The sequence below is a fragment of the Thamnophis elegans genome, chromosome 15, assembly GCF_009769535.1.
Source record: "Thamnophis elegans isolate rThaEle1 chromosome 15, rThaEle1.pri, whole genome shotgun sequence".
In the NCBI taxonomy this organism is placed as follows: Eukaryota; Metazoa; Chordata; class Lepidosauria; order Squamata; family Colubridae; genus Thamnophis; species Thamnophis elegans.
Genome location: NC_045555.1, coordinates 28,117,801 through 28,144,558, shown reverse-complemented (window position 1 = coordinate 28,144,558; position 26,758 = coordinate 28,117,801). Strand labels below are relative to the sequence as shown.

The 26,758-nt window shown below is 45.0% G+C and overlaps 1 protein-coding gene across 1 annotated transcript in view; it reads left to right on the top strand.

Moving 5' to 3' along the window:
• Positions 1–14,847, top strand: part of CCDC6 (coiled-coil domain containing 6) — a 42,529-nt gene extending 27,682 nt beyond the window's left edge. Inside the window, exons 4-9 of the mRNA XM_032231825.1 lie at positions 815–918; positions 2,176–2,336; positions 5,866–6,022; positions 11,351–11,451; positions 12,039–12,163; positions 13,985–14,847. Coding sequence (XP_032087716.1) covers positions 815–918; positions 2,176–2,336; positions 5,866–6,022; positions 11,351–11,451; positions 12,039–12,163; positions 13,985–14,137 — 801 coding nt within the window. The 3' untranslated portion in view covers positions 14,138–14,847. The remainder of the gene's footprint in view (positions 1–814; positions 919–2,175; positions 2,337–5,865; positions 6,023–11,350; positions 11,452–12,038; positions 12,164–13,984) is intronic.
• Positions 14,848–26,758: the final 11,911 nt, after the last annotated feature.

The window sequence follows — 26,758 nt, the reverse complement described above, 5'->3', positions numbered from 1 at the left end:
AGGTGCGTTTATTTTCCTCTAAATAAACAGAAAGAAAAGCATATTTAGTTAAAACAGTGTTTTTCCCCCTGTTCCCCCAAGATTCTGGATCAACAGGGTTTATTTAAAAAAAAAGTTTTTTTTATTTTTTGTTCTCTATATAAATTATAGGTATACATTCACATAATTATTATTCTTTTTTTACATTCATAATTCTTGTACATTTGTCATTCCATTTATAGAATTGTAATATTCCATTCGGGTTGTTTTATTTACCATCTCTCGCCTATTTTGACACCACCTTCCTTTCTTTTCTCTCTCCCTCCCTTCTCTACTTCCTTCCTCCTTTCCCTTCCTTCTTCCCTTACCTCTCCTCTCCTCCACTCTTCCTCTTCCTCTTCCCTTTCCTACCCTCTCTCCTTCTCTCCTTCTCCCTTTCATCTTCCTCTCCTCCCCTCTCTCTTCATTCCCTCCTCTTCCTCTTATCTCTCTTCTCTTCCTTTCTCTCCCTCCTTCCCTTCTCTACTTTCTTCTTTCCTCCTTTCCTTTCCCTTCTTCCCTTACATCCCCTACTTCTCTCTACCCCTTTCCCTTTCTTCCTTCTCTTCTTCCCCCTTCCATCTCCCTCTCCTCACCTTCTCTCTTCTTTCCCAAGGATTTATTGCAACTGTGCAAGCAAAAGTTACTTTTGTGAGAAAGGATCTTTGACTAAAATGTAAATGTTGGCAATATGAATGCAGTTTCTGGGTGTCCCTGAATTGGTGATGAGTTAAACCGTGGTCAAATTTAAGAAAAGGGGAGACCCCTTCTGAACCAGCCACATTTTGCCTTCTAGCTAAGACGCGAGAAGATTGATCTGGAAAACACACTTGAACAAGAACAAGAAGCCCTCGTGAACCGTCTCTGGAAGAGGATGGACAAACTTGAAGCTGAAAAAAGGTGCGTTTTCTCCTTTGCTCCTCCCAACCATTCACTCCATTGGGGAGGGGGGGCATGCAGATTTTACAGCTTCTCCTGAAATGTAGCTATTACAGGGGGCAATAAAAAAACAAGAAGGAAACAGTAAACTACTATATTTTTTGGAATATAAGATGCATCTTCCCCCCCCCCCCAAAAAAAAGAGAGTGAAAATCTGTGTGCATCTTATACACTGAATACAGCATTTTTGGCCTCCCGAAATCACACCCCCTTTGCAAAAATGGCCGTGCATAGCCCTTAGGAGGCTCCCAGGGTGCTCCTGGGGCTGGGGAGAGCAAGAACGAGTGAAAAACGGGCCATTTTTTTTCTGTTTTTGCCCCCCCTGGTCCCCAGGATCACTTTGCAGGCCTCTCAAACTCTCTGCATGCCCCATTTTTCACAAAAGAGTGCAAAAACTTTTTTAAATTTACCTTTTCGAAATCTTGGTGTGTCTTATACTCTGAAAAATACATTGTGTTACAGAGAGTAAATATAACATGGCATTTCAGACTTGTTTACTAGAAAGGGCCCTTTCTGTCCCGTTCACTAGGCTTTTCTTTATGCGTCTCACGTTAAGTATTAGCCACTGTTATTTATAAATCTTGGTGCTGAATCCTGATTTTTGTCAGAAATAACCTGAAAATTTCACAAAAGCAGCAGAACTCGAAGGATCCACAAACACATAGATGTGGGTGCCAGCCAACGAAAGGGTGGGCCACACTGTGATCCTTTGTTCCCCCAACTATTTTTTAAAATTTTCTAAACCTATAAAAAAATTAAAGTGATTCTACGAATCTTCCTTCTGAGACTGAGGCAGTCTTGTTCAGAGGGAAGGGAGCAAAAATGGACCTCATGCTTGGGGAATTCTGGGTGCGAATCCCTGCTTCCTTCCCACCCTGGACATGGAGTATAATGACCACTTGCCTGGCCTGTTAATCAGAAATCTGGCGCCACCAGGCTTGGCCTTAGTCCTGACTCTTCCCACCCTCTTCATGTGGGCTTATTGATCCCCAGGCATGTGACAAGTGGTTGTCCACATCCCACAGGTGTGGCAGATAATGCTTTCTCACCATTCCTACTTGTGGGCATTTGATTTCTTCAGCACAATCCACGCTTACCTTCCTTTGCCAAAAAGAGAATATTGCCCCAATCTCAGATCATCTTGATTTCTGTTAATGCATTCCAACGAAGAAACGAAGTCAAAAATGCCAATATAAACATTTTTTTTTTAAATTGCAGAATTCTCCAGGAGAAACTGGACCAGCCCGTTTCTGCTCCTCCATCGCCAAGGGACATATCAATGGAAATAGACTCTCCAGAAAATATGATGCGGCATATCAGGTTTCTGAAGAACGAGGTAGAGAGGTTAAAGAAACAGCTCCGAGCAGCACAGCTACAGCGTAAGTCCCGGCTTCTTATCTGGCTGCGCTGCCTCCTGCTTCATGTAAAACGATCCCTGATCCAGAAGGGGGAGGGGGAGGGGGGATTTCCAGGCCAAGTTCCGAAGGAGAATGCTGTTTTTTAGGCAGCAGACTGTCCGTACTGCAACCTGTATTTTCCTTGCTGCTCTTTGAGCTTGTTCGTTTTCTTGCAGACATTTCATTACCCAAACTCAATAACATTATCAGTGCTGATGTTATCTAGTTTAGGTAATGAAATGTGTGCAAGAAAACAACCAAGCGCAGAGAGCACCAAGGACCTCACAGTCCAGCCCTGAGCTACAATTATTCTCTTTTACTGGTACTACACTTTCCCCTCAAGTAGGATCAGATGTGAATTCAGCCGGTTCGGACCAGTTTACCTGAACTGGTAGCGGTAAACTGCGGGTGGGCCCATCCACCTGAACCGTCTCCAAAACGTCCTATGTAGCCTCATTTTCAATGCGTGCGAGAGCAAAGTGCATCCATGGAAGGCCACAAACATGCACGGAAGGTGCGCGTGTTCACAGTTGCGAACCGGTGGTAAACCTAAGTGAATCCCACTGCTGAATAGGATGAATACAAGTTTCAGGTCATTTACCTTACTTTAGTGCACCATAAAATGATTAGATGTGTTTTTACAAGTCTCTAATCTGCTTTGCTAAACGATAGTGTTGTGTTTTTCTTGACAGTACTGAATGTACATTTTGGGGGAGCGGAAGAACATTTGACCATGTTTAGCTGAATTTGAATTGCCAACTATTTGGACAAGCTCTCTTCAAAAGATGTGAAAATGCCACAGCCTGATTTTTGTATTTTATTATGTTTCGGAAAGCTCTAGAGAGTGGCTCTAGAGAGAAGACTTTAGCTGTTAATGCCTTAATATTATCTAAGAGCATTATGCCATCCTCTGGACACACAGAGTGCATGGTCCTTTTGTTGTGAGCCAAGACGGGCAACGACATGGCCACAAAGCAGCGCAAAATGGAAGAAAGGAGAGGCCTTCTCCAAGGAACAACAACTGAGGCATAAAATACCGGAGGAGGCTCTGTAGTGACAGAGTAAAGAAATTTACCAAAGTTTATCCTCTTTTCCTCCTTATCTCCAAGCTGCTGCTGCAGTGCTGAGATTTGAACAGTCCAGAAGGGCCCTGAACATCTAGAGGAAATCTAGATGGGCTGCTGGTGGGATCACCTTCCCTGCGCATGTCTTGGGGGAATCTTGTCATTTTGGGGAGAGAAAAGGAGGCCTTAATGCTCAGAATTTGATCAAGTCAGATTCACATTGAGTTCTCCAATACTTGCTTCAAATCCGAGATATTTAAATTCTAAATAAAACTCAGGAGCTTTCTAGAGTAACCTCAAAACAATTGCTGCTTGTTAGTGACTTCGGCGAACATCCCATCAGAGGGATCCTGTGGTTTGAGGGCTTTTGTCTCCACAGAGAAAGAAGTGTAGGGAGTAAGGGTAGGATCCAGGGGCAGTACTTTCCCTACCAGTTCGCAAATGTGAGTGCATGCGCCCACACATACGCTCGGCCTTCCGCGTATGTGCTTTTGCTTGAAAACGTGCCTAAATGGGACAGCATAGAGCCAGGGCAGGTGGGCAGTCCCACCCGTGATTTCTACTACTGGCTTGGGCGAAGCAGCCCGAACTGGCTGAATACCACCTCTGGTAGGATCCTGAAGTCTGTGCTTAAGATGGGGAAATAAATGGGGGAAGAGGCCCTGAATTTCAGATTCAAACTGAAAAAGCAAAGAGAGGAGCCATCTTGGCTGATTCTATTCCTTCCAGCATTTGAATGTAAAAAGTTAAGCTTTTTTTTTTTTTCACTTTCTGCTCTTGGATATTTGTGGGTCGGCGACTTCTCTGCGTTCGGACTAGGTTGAAATTGGCAGTCTTTTTTCTAGGCAGAAATTAGGGGCGATATTTCAACTTCGCTTTCTTGAGGCAGAGCATTTAGTGGCAATCGACATCCCTTGTGGAGGGAAATGAAGAAGACATTTGTTTTTAGGCTGAGTCCTCGTTGGCAAAATTAGCGTGTCCCTTCAAAGGGGGTCAGAGGCTGTAATCTTCGTGTCCTTGGCTGTCCCTTGGAAGCAAGCGCGACAGATGTCTGGGAATCCGGGCGGCAAATGTTAGCCTGCAGCATTAGAATGCAAGAGCCTCTTGTGGGCCTCTACCCCTATCTTCTGTCTGCCCCATAGTTGTCCTTGGAGGCCTGGTGGATGACTGTAGCAACAGGGACATGACCCAGGACAATTTATGGCTTTCTGGGCCTCCATTAGGCTGCAGCACTCTGGGTTATCTCTTTCCCCCAACTCTCGGTTTAGGCCAGGGGTGTCCAAACTTTGGAACTTTAAGACTTGTGGACTTCACTTCCAGAATTCCCCAGCCAGCATGGAGTTGAAGTCCACAAGTCTTAAAGTCCCCAAGTTTGGACACCTCTGGTTTAGACCAAAACTCTAGGGAAGGGATTGGCAACTTTACTGACCTGTGGACTTCAGTGCCTGGAATTCCTGAGCCTTCTCCCTCTCCTTATACTTTGCGACGCTTTGGGGTATTTATGTTGTCATTTCCACCATCACGACAGAGACTGCTGTCCCAGGGGTAGATGTTTTCCCCAACTCAAAGCTTGCGCCTGGTATCTTGGTAATTGTGGTGTTACTCCTTCGGGACAAGAAGTATTTATTGTGGGTCACTCCACAATTGAGGTTTTCGGAGCTAATATTGATGCTTTTGAGCAAGGGGTCTCCAAACTTTGGCAACTTGTGGATTTGTGGACTTCAGCTCCCAGAATTCCTCAGACAAACCATGGAACCTGAAGTCCACAAGTCTTTAAAGTTGCTAGGTTTGGCGATCGCTGATTTTGAGGATGGCTGCTAAGCCTGTCTGAACCAGGCACCACCACTCTCACTTTTACCTAACCAATAACTTTCTGATAGGTATGAATTGACCTTGGGGAACCATGGAACATGGTTCCAATTGCAGCCAGTTCAATGCCAGTTTAAGGTTAAACTATTATTTGTTCTGTTCTCAGTATTCACCACCTTTGATTCAGCTGAATTAAGGGTTGAGTTGCGCAATGTTTGCCAGTATCTGTGGTCCTTCTAAAACACAGCCATGGGCTTAATAATGAGCCACTTTGAAACCCCAGAGTCCGGAAAGAAGAAAGAGGTGAGGAGAGGAGGATGAAAGGGAGAGAAAGAGAAGGAGAGAGGGTAGAAAGGGAAAGAGGAGGAGTAGGGGAGAGGTACGGGAAGAAGGGAGGGGAAGGAGACGAGGAAGGAAGAAAGTAGAGGAGGGAGGGAAGGAGAAAAGAAAGGAAAAACAAGGTGGTGCTACAACAGGAGGAAGGGATGGTAAACAAAGCAACCCAAACTCTATATTATAACCTATTAAATGACATAATAAATGTATGAGAATGACAAATGTAACGATTATGTGAATGTAAGCTTAAAATGCTATGTAAGAGAACCAAAAAATAAAAAAAAAAATTCTGGAAACCCCAGATTCAGAGAAGATGGCCCAGTACCTGGAGGAGGAACGTCACATGCGGGAAGAGAACCTGAGGCTCCAAAGGAAACTGCAGAGGGAGATGGAGCGAAGAGAAGCCTTGTGCCGGCAGCTGTCTGAAAGTGAATCCAGTCTGGAAATGGACGATGAAAGGTTTGGCCTTTGTTTATTCTGGAGTTCAGGGCTCCGGGGCTACAACTGGGAACAGACTTTTCCAAGTCCGTCACTTCCTCTTTTGCAATTGACAGCACACCTTGCCTTGGGCTTACCTGAAGCCCAGGGTCACTCCAGGCCTCTGCAGGGACAGGCCAGCAGCAGCCTCAGAAGCAGGGACCATGTTGGGCAGGCCTCTTTCAGGAGGCAGTCCTGGCTTTCTTATTTCAATCCTTCTGCTCAGGTGGCAAGGTCTGCCGGGTTGATTGATGGGGATTCTCCTGCTGCTTGATGTGTATGGCTCTTGTTAATTTTGAGGAGCCCTTCTGGTATCTGGAGTCCACCAGCTTTGCTGGTTGGAAGGGGCGAATGCTGGCAGCCTATTTACTTTGAAGTTAGCACTGTCGTGCAGTGAAGCCGGGCGTGGCCAGCCTGTAGGTTTGAATGGATAACTTAGTTAAATCTGCAGTGAATTCCTCTGAAGAACGGACAGCTCTCTTTGAAGAAGGTTGGATGAGTTGCCGTTGGCAGCACCAGGAGAGAATTCTGTGCTTTTGGCACTGAAGCATTTTGGAAATGAGCTTTGTTACCCACGTTCCTTACACATTTGTGTAAAAGTGTAATGCAGTATTTATGGTGATTGTGTAAAATACTTAATATGCCTTAAAATATCTGCTTTATTAGAATCATCCTTGTAAATGATTTAAAATGTTCTTGTTTAGTCAGTTGTACTAACTTTATCATGATGTTCCTCTAGAATCTTAGATTAGATTAACAGAGTTGGAAGGAACCTTGTAGGTGATCTAGTCCAACTCTCCCACCCAAAAAAGCAAGAGTCCTACACCATTTCTGACAAATGGTAGTCCAATCTCTTCTTGAAAGCCTCCAATGATGAAGCTCCCACAACTTCCAAAGGTAAGCTGTTCCATTGGTTGATTGTTCTCACTGTCAGAAAATTCCTTCTTATTTCCAGGTTGAATCTCTCCTTGTTCAGTTTCATCTGCTATTGTCTGGCCTTCGGGTGCCTTAGAAAATAGCTTGACCCCCTCCTCTCTGTGGCAGCCCCTCAAATATTGGAAGAGTGCTATCATGTCTCCCCTGGTCCTTCTCTTCACTAACTAGCCATGCCCAGTTCCTGCAACTGTTCATGTTTTAGCCCTAATCATCCTGGTTGCTCTTCTCTGCACTTTTTCTAGTGTCTGAACATCTTTTTTTTACAGTGGGGTGACTAAAACCTGATGCAGTACTCTAGGTGTGGTCTTACTAGGGCTTTATAGAGTGGTATTAGTACCTCACTTGATCTTGATTGTATCCCTCTGTTAATGCAACAGGATTACGTTGGTTTTTTAAGCTGCTGCTGTACACTGCTGGCTCATATTTAACTTGTTGTCCACTAAGACTCAAAGATCCCTCTCACAGTTACTGCTATTAAGCCTGGTTTCACCCAGTCTATATATGTACTTTTGGATTTTTTTGCCTAAGTGTAAGACTTTACTTTTCTCTACATTGAATTTCATTTTGTTAGATGGGGCCCAGTGTTCAAGTCTGTCAAGCTCCATCTGGATTTTGAGCCTATCTTCTAGGGTATTATCTATTCCTGCCAGCTTAGTATCATCTGCAAATTTGGTAAGTTCCCCTTCTATTCCCTCATCTAAGTCGTTTATGAAGATATTGAAGAATACTGGCCCTAAGACGGAACTTCATGGTACCCCACTGCGTACTTCCCTCCATGTAGGCGTAGACCCATTAAGGACTACTCCTTGAATATGGCTTGTCAGCCAGTTACAAATCCATCTGGTGGTGATGCTATCTGTTCCACTTTTTTCTAGCTTACAAAGGCATTCTACTTTGTTGAATGCCTTGCTGAAGTCTAATTATTTTATATCCACAGTATTTTGTTGGTCCACTAATTTAGTCACTATGTTGAAGAATGAAATAAGATTGGTTTGGCATGATCTGTTTTTAACAAATCCATGCTGACTGCTAGTTATTACTTTACTTGTTTCTACGGTAGATGTTGGCAGATCTGTTTTTTTATTATCTTTTCCAGTATCTTCCCAGGTATTGATGTTAGGCTGATTGGTCTGTAGTTTTTTTGAAGATGGGAACCACATCAACTCTTTTCCAGATGCTCCAGGAGTTTTGGAAGATGTGGTACAGTGTTTCTGAGATGACATCTGCCAGCTCCTTTAGAACTCTGGGATGTAATCTGTCAGGTCCCGGTGATTTGTATTTATCAAGATCAGACAGGTGTTCTCTTGCTATTTTTTTGCTTATTTTAACTTTTATTTCTAGTCTTTTACAGTTATGATTTTGGTAGGTTGGTCTATAGTTTCTTTTTGCGTGAAGACCAATGCAAAGAATGAGTTACGCAGCTCTGCTTTCTCTCTGTTGCATGTTACTTCCTTGCTGGCTTCTCTCTTTAGTGGACTGACTGTTTCCTTGATTTTTTTTCTTGTTCTCTATATGTTGAAAGAAACTTTTTTTTAAATTATTTTTGACTTTTGTTGCAAGTCTTCATTCTGAGCCTTTGCTTTTCTGATTTCGTCTTTGCAGAATCTGGCTATCTGCTGATATTCTCCCTTAGTTGTGTGTCCCTCTTTCCATTTTTTCTACTTCTCCTTTTTGTCTTTCAATTTGTCAGAAAGATCTTTGTGCCACCATGCTGGTTTCTTCTTGGATTTCTTGTTTTTCTTTCTCGATGGTATTGTGCTGGTCTGGGCTTTTATATTTTTCAGAGTTTTCCAAGATTCTTGAGTTGTTTTCCCCTTTAGGATTTTCATCCAAGGAATCTTTCCCAAGTCTCTCTGAGTTAATTAAAACCAACTCTTTTATAATCTTTCGTATCCTTATGTTCTATTGCTTGTATTTTTATTGTGTTGAATTCTAATATGACATGGTCACTCTCACCCAATGTTCCTGCAGTTTCAATTCCCTCTATCACTTCTTCTCTGTTCATAAGAATTAAGACCAGTATGGCTCCTCTACCACTTGGACAATAAAATTGTCAGCTAGGTTGGTTAGGAACATATTTAATTTCTCACTTGGTGCAGAATTAGTCTTCCAATTGATGTCAGGGTAATTGAAGTCTCCCATTACTATTGTAGTGTGTTTCCTACATATATTTATTAGTTGGTTAGCAAAAAGGACATCTATTTTTTCTGCTCGATTGGGTGGCCTATAGTATACACCTATGGCCATGTCATTCTTTTTTTTGTTTATATTGACCAATATGCATTCTAAGAGGTTTTCGTCTTTGGTTTCATGTGTTTCTGTAGCAATACAGTGGTCCTTTACATACTATGCAACTTCACCTCCTCTTTTATGGGGTCGGGTTTTTTTTAACAGTTTTTATCCTTCTATCAGTATGTTCCAGTCATGGGTTAAATCCCACCAAATTTCTGTTATTCCAACTATATCATATCTACCATCATGCATCAATACTTCAAGTTCACCCTGTTTGTTCCCCAGATTTTGTGCATTTGTATATAGGCACTTGAGATCTTTATGCCTGACTCTGGGTATGCTTCCTATGTCTCCTATTTGGTGTTGAAGTTTGCCTTCCTTCCCATCCCTCCTTACTTCATTATTTGACTTGATTTCTTGGGGGTTTTGCTTGGAATTAGGTCCTGGTTATCCTAAAGATTGGTCATCCTCCCCCCTCAATTTTAGTTCAAAGCCCTCCTGATAAGTTGAGCCATTCGTTTTCCAAAAACATTTTTCCCAGTCTTTGTGAGGTGCAGCCCATCCCTTGCCAAAAGCCCATCTTGGAGGTAGTATAGACCATGGTCCAGAAATCCAAAGATTTTTGGCGACACCAACCCTTTAGCCAGTGGTTCTCTTCTAGAATTCTTTGTCCTTTCGTTGGCAGTACAGATGAAAAAACTACCTGTGCGTCTAAGTCCTTGACTTTCTTGCCTAGCTGCTCTTAATCACTCAATAATGTTTTCAAGTCCTTTTTTGTATCATTTGTCCCTATGTGTAATAGTAAAAAAGGGTAGTAACTTGTGAGCCTAGTTATTTTGGTTAGGTTGATTTTTGCTCCAGGGAGACAACATACCTCCCTAGATTGTATGTCTGGTCTTCAGATGGCTAGTTCTGTTCCTTTGAGAATAGAATCTCCTATCACCAACACCTGCCTTCCTTTTTTGGGATGGTGGTGTTGCAGTCTGGGGTGCTTTTCTGTTTATCCCAGGTGAGTTTGTTGATGTGACTTTTGGGGGATATTGGTCTATTTTCTATGTGTTTGTATGTTTTCTTTGAGGGGGAGGTTGTGGGTCTGAGTATTAACAGAGGGATACAATCAAGATGCAAGGAGATACTAATACCATTCTATAAAGCCCTAGTAAGACCACACCTAGAGTACTGCATCCAGTTTTGGTCACCACACTATAAGAATTTTTTAAGACTCTAAAAAAAAGTGCAGAGAAGAGCAACCAGGATGATTAGGGGACTGAAGGCTAAAAGATACGATGAACGATTGCAGGAACTGGGCCTGGCTAGTCTAGTGAAGAGAAGGACCGGGGGAGACAGGATAGCAATGTTCCAATATTTGAGGGGCTGCCACAGAGAGCGGGAAAGGGGTCAAGTTATTTTCCAAGGCACCTGAAGGCCAGACAAGGAATAATGGTTGGAAACTGAACAAGGAGAAGTTCAAGCAAGAAATAAAAAGAATTTTTTTCTGTCAGTGAGAACAATCAACCAATGAAACAGAAATTGCCTTCGGAAGTTGTGGTGGCTTCATCACTTGAGACTTTCAAGAAGAGATTGGACTGCCATTTGTCAGAAATGGTGTAGGGTCTCCTGCTTGAGCATGGGGGGAGGTGGACTAGATGACCTATAAGGTCCCTTCCAACTCTGTTAATCTGTTATTTTGTGGTTGCTCAGCTTTAATGGGGCTGCTTCTGATTGGGTTAGATTGGGCAGCAAGAGTTTGTTAGATGTGTGTTGCTGCTGCTTTTGATTATTGTGTTTCCTTGTATGTGTGACATACCTCCATTTGTCTTCCTCCAAGGTCAGGGTCAAATCCTCTGGGAGTTATTTGTTCATTATGTGGTTTGATTTGGGCATAGCTTTCTTGCATAGGTTGGAGTTCGGCTAGAGCTGCCTCTATATTCCTTACCTTTTCCACTAGCAGTTCACATAGTATACATTTAATGTATAGTTTTGGGTGTTCTTTGGGCATAAGCACATCCCTGGAACATATATTGCACAACACAGTACAAGCACAATCTTAGAAAAGCATCCGGAAAAACTAGAAGGAAGCTTAAAGTAAGGAAATAGATTTGGGGCAAATTAAAATTAATTGATCTGTATCTCTTAAATTAGATATTTTAATGAAATGTCTGCGCAAGGATTAAGACCTCGCACTGTGTCCAGTCCAATTCCATACACACCTTCTCCAAGTTCCAGCAGACCCATCTCACCAGGTAAGAAATAAGGGAAATTCTGCGTTTTTGCCTTTGGCACACGTGTATCTTGCTTGGGTATGTAAGTAATCTTCCACTAGCACCAATGAATGGAAGCTCTTCAGCCTTCAGGAAGTTAAAGCATACAGATTATATTGAAATCTGAGTATGTAATTAGTCAACAAACAGAGCTTAGGCATTTTTATTTCGGCGATTAGTTGGAAACTACAAACCCTTGTTAAAATTTATGTAACTCAGAGATTTTATAGTTTTTTGACATGTTTCCTTTTATAATCCTTTCTTGGCCTTAGATTTTTTTTTAAGTTTTATTTTATTCAGATTTTTACCACTCAGCCACTCCTAAGGTTAAATTTCCAATTCAGATGAGGCCATTTTATTTCTTGCTTTGAAACTTCTGGGATGGGGCAAACTATACAATTAAGACGCTTAAATGGCGTCGCCCTTTTGGCCTGACCAGGAAGCCCCCCACAATACCTTGTCAACAAAATTGGAGACCTCTTACCTGCCTTTCCTTCTTCCTCTTGGACGGGCATGTTGCTGCCTCTCCCTCAGTCTTGACAACGCCTCTTCTCGCTTTCTGGTTGCAGGTCTCTCATATACAAGTCACACCGTTGGCTTCACTCCCCCAACTTCACTCACCAGAGCTGGAATGTCTTATTATAACTCTCCTGGCCTTCACGTGCAGCATATGGGACCATCCCACAGCATTACGGTGAGTTTCTACGGCTGGGCTTTCCAATCGTGGCAACATTTAAGACCCGTAGATTTCAACTCCCAGAATTCCCAAGGAATTCTGGGAGTTGAAGTCCATAAGTCTTAAAGTTGCCAAGGGAGGAGAGCCCTGCTCTACAGTTCCTTAACCCCCTAGGGCACAGGGGTGTCCAAACTTGGGAACTTTAAGAGTTGCAGACCTCAACTCCCACAATTCCCCAGCTGGCTGGGGAATTGTGGGAGTTGAAATCCACAACCCTTAAAAGTTCCCAAGTTTGGACACCCCGGCCCTAGGGTTTGCTGCTTCCTGTTTTCTTCAGACTGGGGTCCTACCAAGCCCATGTTTCTCTTTTTAAACTAGAGCAATGTTTCTTGAACTTGGCAACTTTATGTTGGCTAGATTTCAGCTCATAATGGCTGGGGAATTCTGGGAGTTGGAATCCTTAGATCTTAAAGTCGATGAAGTTGAAAATTCAGTTCGGAAACATGGGAAAAATCATCAATCAGCTACATTGGGCACCTGATTGATGATTTTTTCCATGATTACAAATTGGATCATGTGTGTGTGTGTGCGCAGGTCTTCTTTTTCTTTGTGTTATGCATTTGTGTGGACCATTTTTGCGCTACTTCTCACTAGCACCTTTTCCAGAACAAAAGGTCAGAGACTTTCCTGAGCATGAAGACTTGTAAATATCTATAAGCCCATAAAACCCCCAAACCATAAAGAACACAAACTGCAAAGTTGTTCTCCCCCCCCCCCCCTCTCCCCTTCTTAACAAATGAATCATCCCAGGCTGATTCAGGTTCAGGGCCAACCATCAGTTTATCATCATAAATGGTATCTTCCATTTTTTCTTCTCTTTTATTAGTTTATTAAGCTTTCACTGCCCAGTTTTCTAAAATCACAAAAAGACATCAGGACTACTTTTTGCTGTTGCAACATATGAGGATTTTCTACTCAGCAAGTACCGTATTTTTCAAAGTATAAGACACTTATAAGAAGCACCTAGCTTTTGGGGAGGAAAACAAGGGGGAAAATCTGCCTCTGCCTCCCAGCAATTTGCCTCCTTGCAGCAAACAGCAAATAGTTGGGAGGCAGAGGCCAAAGAGTGGGGGCTGGTGGATGGATGGGGCTATATTCAGTATTTTCACCCTCTTTTTTTGGGGGGGGGGGAGTGCGTATTATACTCCAAAAAATACGGTAATTTTGACAAGGAACTGAAAGCCTTGCCACAATGATGTACCCTATTAACTAATATCTCCCCCTGCTCCATGTGTGATCAACTCTAGCACTCTTGCCACCAGCTCCCCCATCTTCCTTTGCCTCCAGCTCCTTCTGGAATGGAAACCCACCTCTCTGGAGGCCACGGGGGCGGGTGGAGGGGGGCAGTGGGTTGGGGGCACAGAGGAGGAGATCAGCGTAGAAGGATCCTCCAGCCCGCTCTACAGAGGCAAGGTTTTAAGGAGCGCTCCAGCCAGATTTCGGTTGCAGAGAACGTGGCTGGAAGTCATAACCGTAGAGATAGCGAGGGTGAAGGGTCATATGGAAAATGTCTGTATGCCCCTTCTGAAAGAAGTGATGAATTCAGAAAGTCAGAGTTGCGGCTATGCTGTCCCCCGTCCCCACCGCCCGCCCCGGTGGAAGCATTTCCTCCTCACTGGCTTGGCCTGCTGGGGGTGAGTCTCGGAGAAGGGCAGCCCTGCCAGGATTCCCAGCTGGGACTGGCTCTCCCAGCAGCTCACCTGTGCCCAGCATGAGGGCATCTCTCCGCGTTTGGTCTTGGCTGTCCTTACCCCAGCCCTTGTTTCTTTCCTCCTGCAGAGGCCTTTGCCGCGAAGAAGCAACAGTCCGGACAAGTTCAAGCGCCCCACGCCCCCTCCCTCTCCGAACACGCAGGCCCCACTGCCTTCGGCACCCCCGCCTCCCCCTCCGCCTCCCCAGCCGGCTCCTTTCCAGCCCTCTACTCAGCCTTAGTGCCCTGGCCAGTGATCCTGCCTTCAGAGTTGGACTCATCCCCCGGAGCAGTTTACTACAAGCCAAAGGCTTAAACCACAGTCAATTTAGAGTTGACTTGACTTGCACTGAAGTTGTCGAGGCTTCACCGTTTCATTGTGTTGTACCAGTTTGCCCAAGGACCTCCTCCGGCGTTAGTGTCTGACCCGCATCCGAGGCGCTTCCTTCCAGGGAAGGGGGTGGGCAGCGGTGCCTGAGCATCCCCCCACCCACCCGGGGGGCCCCGTCTGCACAAGAAGCATCCTCTCTCGGTTACTCCAAAGCTCAGCCATGAGGGTGAGATCTGCCGCATCCATCTGAAGCAAGCTAACCCCAACCCCGACCCCATCAGTGTCGACACGGGAGCATCCATGTATGCGCCTGCCGCGGCTGACACACCAGCGCCTGCGTTGGGTATTGCTGAGCTCCCCGTAGAGCCTCTCCTTTAACACCCCCCACCCCTCCGCTTCCTCCTTTCTGAGATACAAAAGGGAAAGTGCTCTCTGGTTCTTCCCAACCCCTTGCGTTCTGCGACTAAGGCAGGGGCTCTGCGTTAACAGCTCCCAGGTATGATGGTGGGAGTTTCCAGCGCATACGACAAATTGGCTCTACATTTCAGTACAGCTTTTAGTGCGAAAGTGAAAGCCCGACGCCTCATCTCTCAAATTGTGTCCCTTAATTTCCAGACTCAAGTAAAGCATACATGTGCAGCCCACCCCATTTATTCAGTGTGTTGGTACTGTCTGAAATGTCAGACCCTGTAAGACGTATGGATCTCCCTCCCTCGCTCCCTCCTTCCCTCCCTTCTTCCTTCTCTCTCTCTCTTCCTTTTTACTTCCCTCCCTCCTTCCCTTCTTCTTCCTTCCCTCCCTCCCTCCCTTTCTTCTCTCTCTCTCCCTTCCCTCCTTTCTTCCTTCTCTCTCCCCTTTTCCTTCCCTTTTTCCTTCTCCTTCCTTCTCTCCCTCCTTCCCTTTCTTCTCTCTCTCCCTTCCTTCCCTCCCTCCTTCCCTCCCTTCTTCCTTCTCTCGCTCCCTTCCTTTTTCCTTCCCTCCCTCCCTTCTCTCCTTCCTTCCCTCCCTCCTTCCCTTCTTCCTTCCTTCTCTCCCTCCCTCCTTCCTTGTCCCTCCATCCCTTCCCTCCCTCCCTCCCTCCCTTGTAAAGCCCATCCTGCTGATTCATTATAATGCTTGGGGCCCTCTACAGCTGTTCTCTGATTTTTCTGCTATAGGAAAGCAGTTTTTATGAAAAACAAAACAAAAAAAGCCTGATCTCCCCCCTTTGTTTAAACTATTTTAATGGTGGGGCCCTTCCTCTCTGAAAGTTTAAACTGCGACATTAGGCTTTTGGAAGAAGAAAAATTGAAGCTGAAGGGAGGTGCTCATTTATAGCAGCCTATGGTAAACAGCCAAAAGTGTTGTATTGCTTGGTAGAAAAGGATCAAGAGAAAGTTAGGTGACAATAGCAAATGCGTATTTAGCAGCATAAGCCGGTACAATGTGTAAAGAAATGTATTCTGGAATACATTCTTTCAATTCATTTAGCACAAATAAATGGTTTGTTTCACTTTGCAGTGGAACGGAGTCTCTTTTTCACCCCCTTTCTTGAGGTTCCTGCTTGCTAACTTTGAAAAGTCTCCTCACTTGGGTGCTTAAGAGAGGACGAAGCAGGAGGCAGTTCTGTATTTTTGTCATGCCTAAGCATACTGTTGAAGCCCAGGCTTAAAACATCTGACTTGAAACGTTGGTACGGTTTCATGTTTTTCTTTATGAAATGGAAAGTAGGCAATTGAAGGCATAATCCAGGGGTGTCAGACTCAAGGGCTGGGGGCCAGATCCAGCCCACATGGTACTTAGATCTGGCCCACGGGGTCGCCTGGAAACAGCGACGGACTGGCCCGCGGTGGTGCTGTCAGCAAAAACAGGCTCCCGAGCTCCGGTTGCGGCTGCTGCAGCCTCCTGCAACCCATTTTCACTGGCAGAGGGTTGTAGGAGGCTGCAGCAGCTGAAAACTGAGTTCAGGAGCCTGTTTTCGCTGGCAGAGCATTCGGGCCACCACAGGCACTCCCGACAGGAGTGACATCGAGCTGGCCATGCCCACCCCAGCTCCCCTGAGGTCAAACACAACCTTGATGCGTCCCTCAATGAAATCGAGTTTGACACCTCGGATATAATCCCTTCAAATTCATTGAGCACGGCTGCTTCTTCTTAATTTTTGTTTGGGAGCATTAAGCACAGGTTGAAAGAGCTCTAAAGTTTCCCCCTGCCTAGTCGTGACCAACTCGAAATGGAAGGTGCTTCATCTCCGATTCTCAGCCGACGAAGCCTGTGTTGTCTGAGAGATGCTTCTGTCATCCTGTGGCCGGCATGAAGCTGTTACCTTGGTACCTATTTATCTACTCACATTTGCATGCTTTCGAAGTGCAGGAGCCGGGGTGAGTAACAGGAGGTCACCCTGTCAGGACTCGAACCTGGGCTGTTGGCTTTCCAGCTGACAAGCCCGGCATCTTAACCAATTTGGACTCCTTCAACATTTTCTGCCGACTGTTTTTGGCTTTAAGAAGCAGATACTTGTATTAAAGTATTTTGGTGGTGACCTTAAGGAGCCAGACTTGGGTTTAATTTGCACACTGTTTGAAATCGTTATCAAATATATTGGCACTCAGCTCAGATCCCATAAAGAGGTGCATTTTTAACATACTGCCTTTCCTGGGAAAATATATATAGTATATCCTAAAATAAGTCTTGAATGCCTGAAAATCGGTGCATGGCTCCTCTCCCCAATACTATAAGACAGTGATGGCTAACCTTTTTGTTGTTGGGTGCCAAAAATGTGAGTGCACGTGCGCGATAGCATACACGTGCTGGCACTTTTAATGCAAAGCCGCCGCCCCTGCGCATATGCGCACAATCCACCCCCCACTCCGCACTGTTCGCCTCCAAGATGAGCTTGGTATTTCCTTGGGAGCGGGGGTGGGTGAGGCTGTTTTTGCCCCTCCCCAGACTCCGGAGGCTTTCCTGAAGCCTGGGGAGGATGAAAACGGCCTCTCCCACACTCCAGAAGGCCGAAAATCAGCTGGCCGGCACATTCATGCGCGCTGGAGCTGACGGCTCGCGTGCCAGCAGATATGGCTCCGTGCGTCACACGCGTGATAGCAAACCATCACGGCTATAAGATAAAAAATCATAAAAGTTTTAGCATGTGTTCCAAAATCCGTTTCACGTGGTTTAAGCATATATGAATCCAAGACCGGGGTGGCGGAGGGAGTGGGGTGGGGGGACGGGACAGTGCCAGAAATACATCTACCTCCTTCCTATTTCCCCCACTTTTAAGTGTGGCTTCTTCTGAAAGTCCAGAGTTTGTCCGTCCCTGCATGAAAGGACCAGAGGAAATGGGTGTATGATGTGTCAGTGTGAGAGCAGGCATCTTGGTTTGGACATAATGCTAGACTTCAGCTTTGGTTGGCCGGTTGGTTATTTCAGTTGCTTTGGCTGGCAGGAAGACTTAGGGAGGGCAGGCAGATGAGCCCTTTGAGACGGGGGAGTCTGGCTTACTCCTCCCAGGGTCCTGCATGGCCACCTGCAAAGAGAAAGTAAATCCTGGCAAGCTAGAGAGATCGTGATCCAATCAAACAATTTCTCCCATGCGGCGTTAAGGTTTGGACAAGTGACGGCCACTCATTGGGCTGCTGAAATAAGAAAACAGACTGAAGTGAATGCTTGTCTCCAGTGCCATAGGAGTGTCAAAAAAAAAAAGGTGTAATATAACATTAAAGTTCCTCTTTAAAGCTGCCGTCACAAGCCATTGTCTTTTTAACATGGTCGCCAATCTCTCCCCCCCCCCCCCCTCCAAGCACACGATTCCTGCTGCTGTATAATGAAAACCATCCAAGTATCTTCTGCGCTTTTTTTTTTTACAGGACAATTAGATTGCATGGAAAAACACTTGAAGAAAATCCATTGGATCTGTGTATGGTGCAGAGGATCTTTCTGTGGCTTAAATCTTGGACAAAGTCCATCTCTATCTTGGACAGATAACCATTCGCATTTGTACTTCCCCTGTTTCACTTGGGCCTCTCTGTCATCCTCTCTAAGACTTCCCTGCTCTCAACGTTTGAAACACACACACACACACACACACACACACACACACACACACCTTTCTTTGGAGTCCCAGAGCTGGGGGGGGGGGGGCGGGGTGGATGGTGCAAGGAGGGCCAGATTTGGTGAGATAGAAATGTCATCCATTCAGCCTGACATTCTTTGAAACATTTAACATTAATGCGCGGTGAAGGAAAAAACGCCGGACGGCGGGGATGAGTGACAAGCTGAGCCAGAAGAGGCTGCAGGCCGCTCCAGATTTGAAAACAGGCCTCCATTGGCCCCTGGGGCAGAGTTTGGACATCCCTGCCTTAGTGTTATCCTGCGCCCGTCACCGCCTCAGTTGCTGTGCTGAAGGGTCTCCGTCCTTGGAAAGAGGCAGGGGCTGTTTCAGTCATGAAACCCAAGAGCCAAAGCCCAAATTTAACACAGTCTAACCCAAATGGGTTGGCCTTGGGCCAGGAGGGCTTGGCTTCTCCTTCCTTGGGTGCTGCATCTGGGTGCTTTCCAGGAAGCTGCAGGTCCACAGCTTTGCTTGGTTGCCTTTTGTTTGGCCAACCAGATTTTAAAGCTCCCCTCCTGTAACATAATGCAACTAGGTTGTATTTCTAAGGCCTCTTTCCTACCCATTGGGTTTACTTGAGTGTTTTCATGCAGAAGATCCCTAGAGTGCCTCTATCTGCTCCTTGGACATAGTTCTCATTTCCTAGGAACAAGTTAAAGAGCCGCTGTTCCCTAAACTGGCATTGCCTGTTTTCAAGCCGGTGAGGTAGAAAAGAGTTGTTTATCTTGGCTTGGGCAGTTGGGCAACAAAAGCGTCAAAAAGAATTGCCTTTCCACAATGGTCATAGAATCCCCTAATCTCCCTCTGTACTGCTCCGATAGTGGCACCTTTTGTTCTCCTATTGTCTAAGCTTTAGAACTTTGAAGCCTAAAAGCCACAAATGCCACCTAAGGGGCACATGGTTTAAAGAAGCCAACATAGGATTGGCAAACCGCAAGCTATAGGGTTTTTATTGTGTCCTAATAAATCATGCTTTCCTTACTTCTCCTGAGGGTTTGGAAAGAAGTATACTACGAGGAGAGGTCCCCGACCTAGTCCCCAACCTTTCCGACTCTGTGGACTGGCAAAGCAGGGGAGCGGGGACAGGGTGGTTTTCCTGCACATCTCACGCATGTGCAAATGAAACTTCGTGCACTTTCCCACCAATTGCGCTTCCTGCTTCCCAGCAGGCTGGTACTGGTTGAAGACCTCTGCACTAGAGAGTTAATGAGCTCGTTTTTAATACTTAAGGAATTAGCATCCTGGTATGAAATACAAATACAAGTAAGGACGCAGTGGCTAAGATGCTGAGCTTGTCGATAAGAAAGGTTGGCAGTTCGGCGGTTCAAATCCCTAGCGCCACCTAACGGAATGAGCTTCTGTTATTTGTCCAAGCTTCTGCCAACCTAGCAACTCGAAAGCACATAAAAAATGCAAGTAGAAAAATAGGGACAACCTTTGGTGGAAAGGTAACAGTGTTCCATGCACTTTTGGCATTTAGTCCTACCGGCCATATGACTACGGAGACATCTTCGGACAGCGCTGGCTCTTCAGCTTTGAAACAGATGAGATCTGCCCCCCTAGAATCAGGAACAACTAGCACAACTAGCACAACAGTTGGACGGTGGAACTCGTGGCCCTGAGAAGATGTTCCAGCAGAAGCTACATTTGGGGGGGGGGGGGGAGGCCAGCCTCCCAAGTAGACCAGACAGGAAACACAACAAAGTGAGCCAATTCTACTTTCCCCTAAAGCTCCCTTAGCAGATCTTGCAAATCTGAAGATGCAAATCTCCCCCTGTCTCCTTGACAGCCTGATCCATTAAGGCGGGTCATTCCCAAATGTCTTCCTCTGCCTGATTCAGTTGTGGGCTCCTCCTTAAGTCAGCATTCCCCCCCTCAAGGTTCTTTTTTTTTAGAAGATTCTTAAGGGTGGGGTGCAAATACAGCTACCAGTTTGCCAATTACCTTGTGTCTTAAGCAAGAACTGGCTCTTCCCCCCCCCCCCCAGTTCTTGCTTAAGACACCAGGTAATTGGCCAACAGGTATTTGCATTGGTTGCAGCTTCCTAAGAGCAACCTCATGTAGGACATGTTGTAATATTTAGATTTGGGTTTCTTCTCCCAAAAGAGTTGTATTACTTCCCCTCCACCAAAGATTGAAGAGGATGCGTCTCCTCTTGTTTATGCTGAGACTGTTTGCACTCATTGTCACGCAGCTTTATTGAAATAAATGCGTTTTGCCTAGGTTCTTTTCCAAGTGCCTATTTTGGAAAGGACAGTATTTTAAAATGTCAGCTCGCTTAAAAAGCCTAGAGTGCTAAAAGTTCCCAAGCCCTGTTTGGATATTACCTAGGACTGAGTGTTTGTTTTTTGCTTAACTGTGGCCTAACTTAATCCTCAATTCTTCTAGTGTAGGATTTCCAAATTAAGCTCAGGAAAGCTTTCCTTTATGCAATGTTTATGAAAGACAGTTAGTCAAGTATCTTTTTACAGTCTTTGCAAATGTGAGCCGAGGACGGATATTCATTTTAAAAAGATGACCCAGAGCATCTCCCTCACCAGACAAAATTAGACCGAGGTAGCTGCTTCAGAGTAACTGAACTAAACCTCCAGGAGGTGCCAAAAAGCAGTGTGTAAAATAACACAACCTGGGGAAAATCAAAACTTCACCTGTGTGATGAAGTTGACGGATTTGGTTCTCCTTTTTCTGGTGGGAATGAGAGCTGATGGTTTTACTCTCTCTCTCTAGTCCTGGGCTCCCTGGAGAGAAAGGATAGAGAAGGGGGTCGTGCCAGTGGTTACTAGGATCCTTCTCAGAAAATGAACCAGAGGGGTTTTGCTGTGGGGAGAGAAACCAGCAAGAGAAAAGTCTGCTTCAAAAATGGGGCCAGATCTGGCTGGGGCTGTAGCAGGAGACATTCTGAATCCCACCCGCCAACTGGAGGAGGCAGCAGCTCAGAACTGATTACCAACTGCTCCTTATAAAGATTGCCTTCTGGGCAGAGACCCCTGCAGGAAGAGCTCATAGCCCACAGTGGGGATAGTCTAGTCCTGCCCCACTGATTCCCCTTCCCTCTTGATATACCCTGCATCTCTGTTGAAGGGGGGAAGAGGAAGGGATTCCAACAGAAGATGCAAATGCCCCACTGCCCCACACATTCTGGCTGCCTGTTGTTGGGGGTGGCCTCTGGATCTCTTGCAGGCTCCAGTTCACCTCAGCTGACCTCTGCCCCAGATGATCCAGCTGCAAAAAAAGTCTGTGTGTGTGTGTGTGTGTGTGTGTGTGTGTGTGTGTGTGTGACAGAGAGAGGGAGAGAGAGAGAGAGACTCTGTCTTCATTTGTATTTCCGGCTCTTGTGTGTCTGGAAAGCAGCCAAACACCAGCATGAAGCCACTTTCAGATTTCTCTGGCTGACATTTTGCACCTCCAGATCCTCCGTGGTGTTTATCAACAGGAAGAAGAGGAAGTGAGGAAAGAGATTCGGCTGTGCTGATCAACGGAGTTTTGACTGCAGGGGTGGGGGTGGGGGGAGATGTTCTACAGAAAAAAGGCCCAGCGCAAACCAGCTGTTGGAGGAATAGATCCCTGTGAGTGTGGAAAGGACCAAACACCCCACCCCAACAGAAAAAGAGCCTGCTTTCTGTACACCCTGCATCTGAAAGAGCCTGAACTCAGCCGGGTTGCCTGCAGATGTTCTGGTTGACTCCCTCCATCTAAGCAACTAAAAATCTTTATTTTTTTGTTTGCCTTCAGCTCAGCCAGGCCTGTGGACCATCCGGTCCTGTGTTTAGGGGGCCCTGGCAATTGTTTTTAGGGAGCTCACGACACAGGCAGGGGTGTTTCTGCTCCAAGCAACTCCCCTAATTTCAGAAGTGGCAGACTGGCCTCCATGCCACCTTGCCACTGGGAAGCCTGTCCTCCAGAGACTGGCCCAGTTCCCTTTAGAGATAGCAATAGCACTTAGACCTATACCGCTTCGCAGTGCTTTTACAGTCCTCTCTAAGCAGTTTACAGAGTCAGCCTCTTGCCCCCAACAATTTGGGTCCTCATTTTACCCACCTCGGAAGGATGGAAGGCTGAGTCAACCTTGAACCTGGTGAGATTCGAACTGCCAAATTGCAGGTAGCTGGACAGATCATCCTGACAGCATCTAACTCTCCCTTGAATTTGTGGTGAGTGGTCTTTTGGATAATCCTGACATTGTGGGAAGGACTGTATGCCTCCCCCCCCCCAAATGTGCAAAATTAAAATGAGTCTCCAGCCTGTTCCCCTTATCTGCCCATCTTCTGATCCATCTTCCTGCTCCTTCCCCTCAAATTCAGATTTAGTTTTTTTTCTGGAGAGAAAAGACAAAACAAGCCCAGAGATGCTTTCTACAGAAGAGGGCAGAGGACACTGCTGGACTGACTTTTGAGAAAGAATTCAGGGAAAGAATGAAAGGTATTTTGAAAGATGATGTTTAATTATGATTAAGATTTTTTTTCTTCTGTCTAACAAACACAGGTAAGAGGATACTAGCTTTATTCTCCAGCTGGAGCTAGAAATCCAGCTTCCTACAGCCCTAATTCAAGAAAGATAAATTTGGGGGCACAAGATCCAAAATACCACTGCATTTAAATTGGGCTCTGTTCTCTTAAAAGGAGCATTCTTCCACATTTTCATCCACAGACCTCAAAGCATTAAATCAAAGATCCCAGCAATCGAGATTTATAAAGCGGGGTCCAAGATAGAAACGGGAGTCTCTCAAAGGCTCTTCTACCAGGATACAATAATTCAGGATTCTACTTACAACCACAACTGAGTGCAAAATTTATGTTGCTAAGTGAGACCATGGTTGAGTTTTGCGGCCTTTCTTGCTGCAGTTGTTAAGTGAATCCCTGCAGTTGTTAAGCTAGTAACACGGTTGTTAAATGAATCCGGCTTCCCCATTGACTTTGCTCATCAGAAGGTCACAAAAGGGGGATCACTTGAACCCGGGACACTGCCACCGTCATAAATACGATTCAGTTGCCAAGCATCTGAATTTGGATCACATGACCATGGGGATGCTGCAATGAACTTAAGGATGAAAAATGAGTCATAAGTGCCTTTTTTCACTGCCGTCGTAACTTTGAATGGTCACTAAATGAACTTGTAAGTTGAGGGCTATATGTCTTCTAGTTTAAAGATGGTTTTGAAAGCTGCTGTTTGGAAGCCTTTCCATTTATCACTCAAGGAGACAGCAGGGAGTTCTCTTTCCACAGGCCAGATGCCTTGGGAGAAACTCCTGCGAGTCCCTTGGACTGCAAGGTGACCCAACTGGTCAGTCCTAGAGGAGATCATCCCTGACTGCTCTTTAGGAGGCCAGATCTTGAAGATGAAACTCAAATACTTTGGTCACCTAAGGAGAAGGAAGGACTCCCTGGAGAAGAGCCTCATGCTGGGAATGATGGAGGGAAAAAGAAGAAGGGGACGATAGAGAATGAGGTGGCTGGATGGAGTCACCGAAGCAGAGTGAGCTTAAATGGACTCCAGCAGATGGTAGAGGATAGGAAGGCCTGGAGGAACATTGTCCATGGGGTCACGAACTTTGCAACTAACAACAATTCCCTTGGGCAAGACTTTCTCAGCTGTGTCTTGAGAGCCAATGAAGATTGCTAGTCTGCTTGATGGAAGTCACTTTGGAACCCCTTTGATTGGCTTGTTGCTCTTTATGTTTTGCATAAATTGACAAACTCCCCCCCAAAGGTACTTTTTCCAAAAGGCAGTTGGACTTCCTTTGCTTTTGCTTGAAGACGTTTTGCTTCTCATCCAAGAAGCCTCTTTAGTTCTTCTTAGAACTGAGGAAGCTTCTTGGATGAGAAGCGAAACATCTTCGAGCAAAAGCAAAGGAAGTTCAGCTGCTTTTTGGAAAAAGCACATGTTGGGCAACCATGACCTAGATGATTGAGAATCTCCATTGACATAAATTGACGTCTCAGAAAGACATATAGCTGAAACTTTGTATTATAAAACTATGCACTCCAGAGGTCTTTAAACTTGGCAAAGCTGGCTGGAGAATTCTGGGAGTTGAAGTCCACGAATTGCCAAGTTTAAAGAGGTCTGATTTAATCTTATTTAATCTATATTAACCTAAATCAAATTTTTCCTTTCTACATTTTTAAAATGTCTTCTTAAAGAAACAGCTGGTCCTCTAAGAAGTCAATGAACTCTCTTTCCCCTTCCAAGGGTCTCCTCCATCACTCCTCCTCCTTTACTTCCTCTCTCACCGCTTCAGGTGTCGAAGGATCCTGTCTCCACCGTTTCTGAGAACCAGAGTCCATAGTTATTTATTCATCCTATGTAATCCAAGGCCCAATAAACAAACAGACCAGGAAAGAAGCAAATAATTGGAAAAGAGAAGGGGAGAGGGAGGGGAAGAGAGAAAGAAGATTTACAAGGCCAGAGAGGGAAGGAGGGAAACTTGATTTTAGAGTTCTGTACAAGTCAAACCATTCCAGCTCCTCTTCTGTATTCATCTTTGACACACTCTTCTACTTTATGCTTCCCTCTCCATATTCGACTCAGTTTCTTGAGCAGCTGAAGTTGTCAGCCCTGGTCTCCATAAGCCCCGATGACCACTAAATGGTAGCTGAAGAGCAGCAGAAAACTCTCTCAGTGTCCCCTCATGGCCTTTGGGATCTGGCTCATGTTATCTTTTTGCCAAACATTGTTTTCCGACAGAAATCTTGAATCGAGCAGCAGGGAAGCTGGAATCCTCCGAGTCCAACTTCACCTTAGCTGAAGGTCTCCAAGTAAGAAGAAGGGATGATCAAAAATATTTGTTCAACCCCGAACTTGGTCAATATTTTGTGATCTCTGCTACGGAAAAGAAAAATGGTATAGTTGTATACTTAAGAAAAGACATTAAGGCTGAACTAATTGAAGCAGATCCCTTTGGAAGATATATCGCATTAGACCTAATTCTAGAAGGGAAAAAGACTTGATGGACGACTTCGAATTGAGAAATGTTTGGCGAAAAAGAAACGCAGAGGCATATGACCTCACCCTTTTTTCTGATGGACATCTATCCCTTTCAAGGATTGATTTTATACAAATCACTAATGATTTATTTTCTAGGGTGAAGAAGACAAAGATTGCGGCGAGGGTCCTTTCGGACCATAACCCAGTCTGGATGAAATTGGGAAGGGTAGTGCAGGCAAGAAGGTCTTGGAGGTCGAATGAGAGTTTATTTAGATATGAAAAGTATATTAATGATTGTAAAAAATTGCTATCTGAATACTTTGTTCTGAATAAGAATAAGGGTACTTTCATGGGATTTGTAGGGGATGCAAGTAAAGCGTATATGAGAGGAGTACTGATGAATATAAACAAAATACATAGACATAAACTAGGGCAAAAACAAAAAGAATTGGAAGAGGAAATTAAAAGAAAAATTTGAAATGTATCCAAATTGTGTTATAGAGGGAAGGAGGTGTTTTAACAGGAGGAGATTTAAAAGGCATTCCGGGAATTTTTTTTTTTTTACAGAATTGTACAAAGGGGACAAAATTAAGGGTTTAGATATAGACAGATACTTAGATAAAGAGATAATACCCCTGGTTAGAGAAGAGTACAGGTAAAAGTTGAACCAACAAATAACCTCTGGGGAAATCCTGCAGGTAATCAAACAACTAAGATTAGGAATAATGTAATGCTTAAAGTTTGTGTAACGGCAAGAAGCTGAGTTCAACGCAGAGACTTTACTGACTTTTTTTTCTTTTTTTCTTTTTCTTTTTAATTTCCTTGGTTTTAATATATTTCAGACTGTGTTTGATAAAAAGCTATACCGTGTACGGGCTCTGGGAAGTCAGGGGGGGGGAAGGGAGGTGGGGTCATAGGGGGGAGGGGGGAAATATAGTATGTGCTGGATTTTAAAGTGATTAATATGATTGCACTTGTATACTGTTGCGTTTTTAATTCTAGTGTAAAAATAGGAAGCTGAATATATTGATAGATAGTAGAAATACACCGAAGGGAGGAGCAGAAGGAAAGAAGAAAGAGGGGTAGAGAGGGTGGGAGAGAGGATCGGAGGGAGGGTGAGATGGAAGGGAGGGAGTGTATTGGGAGAGAGGAGTGATAGAGGGGGAGGGGAAGTAGGGTAGAGGGGAATGTTGGAGGGGAGAAAGGAAAGTTGGAAGGGGGTGAAAGAAAGGGTGTATGGAGGGTTGAAGTGGTATATTGGGTTTGTATTTTGGGGAGTACTGTTGACAAGGATGGCTATGTTTATTGCTCAATGTTATATGGCCCCGGTTATGCACAGTATATATGTGACCGTATGAAATGAAAATGAAAATAAAACATATTTACCCTAAAAAAAAAAAAAGTAAGAAGAAGGGATGAAGAAGAGAAGGAACCAGAGGCAGGGAAGGGCAAGGGGAGGGCTGCCTGTCTCCTTGAGCAACCCAAGGGCAAGAGAGTCGCCCCTTACCCGGCTTTCCAGAT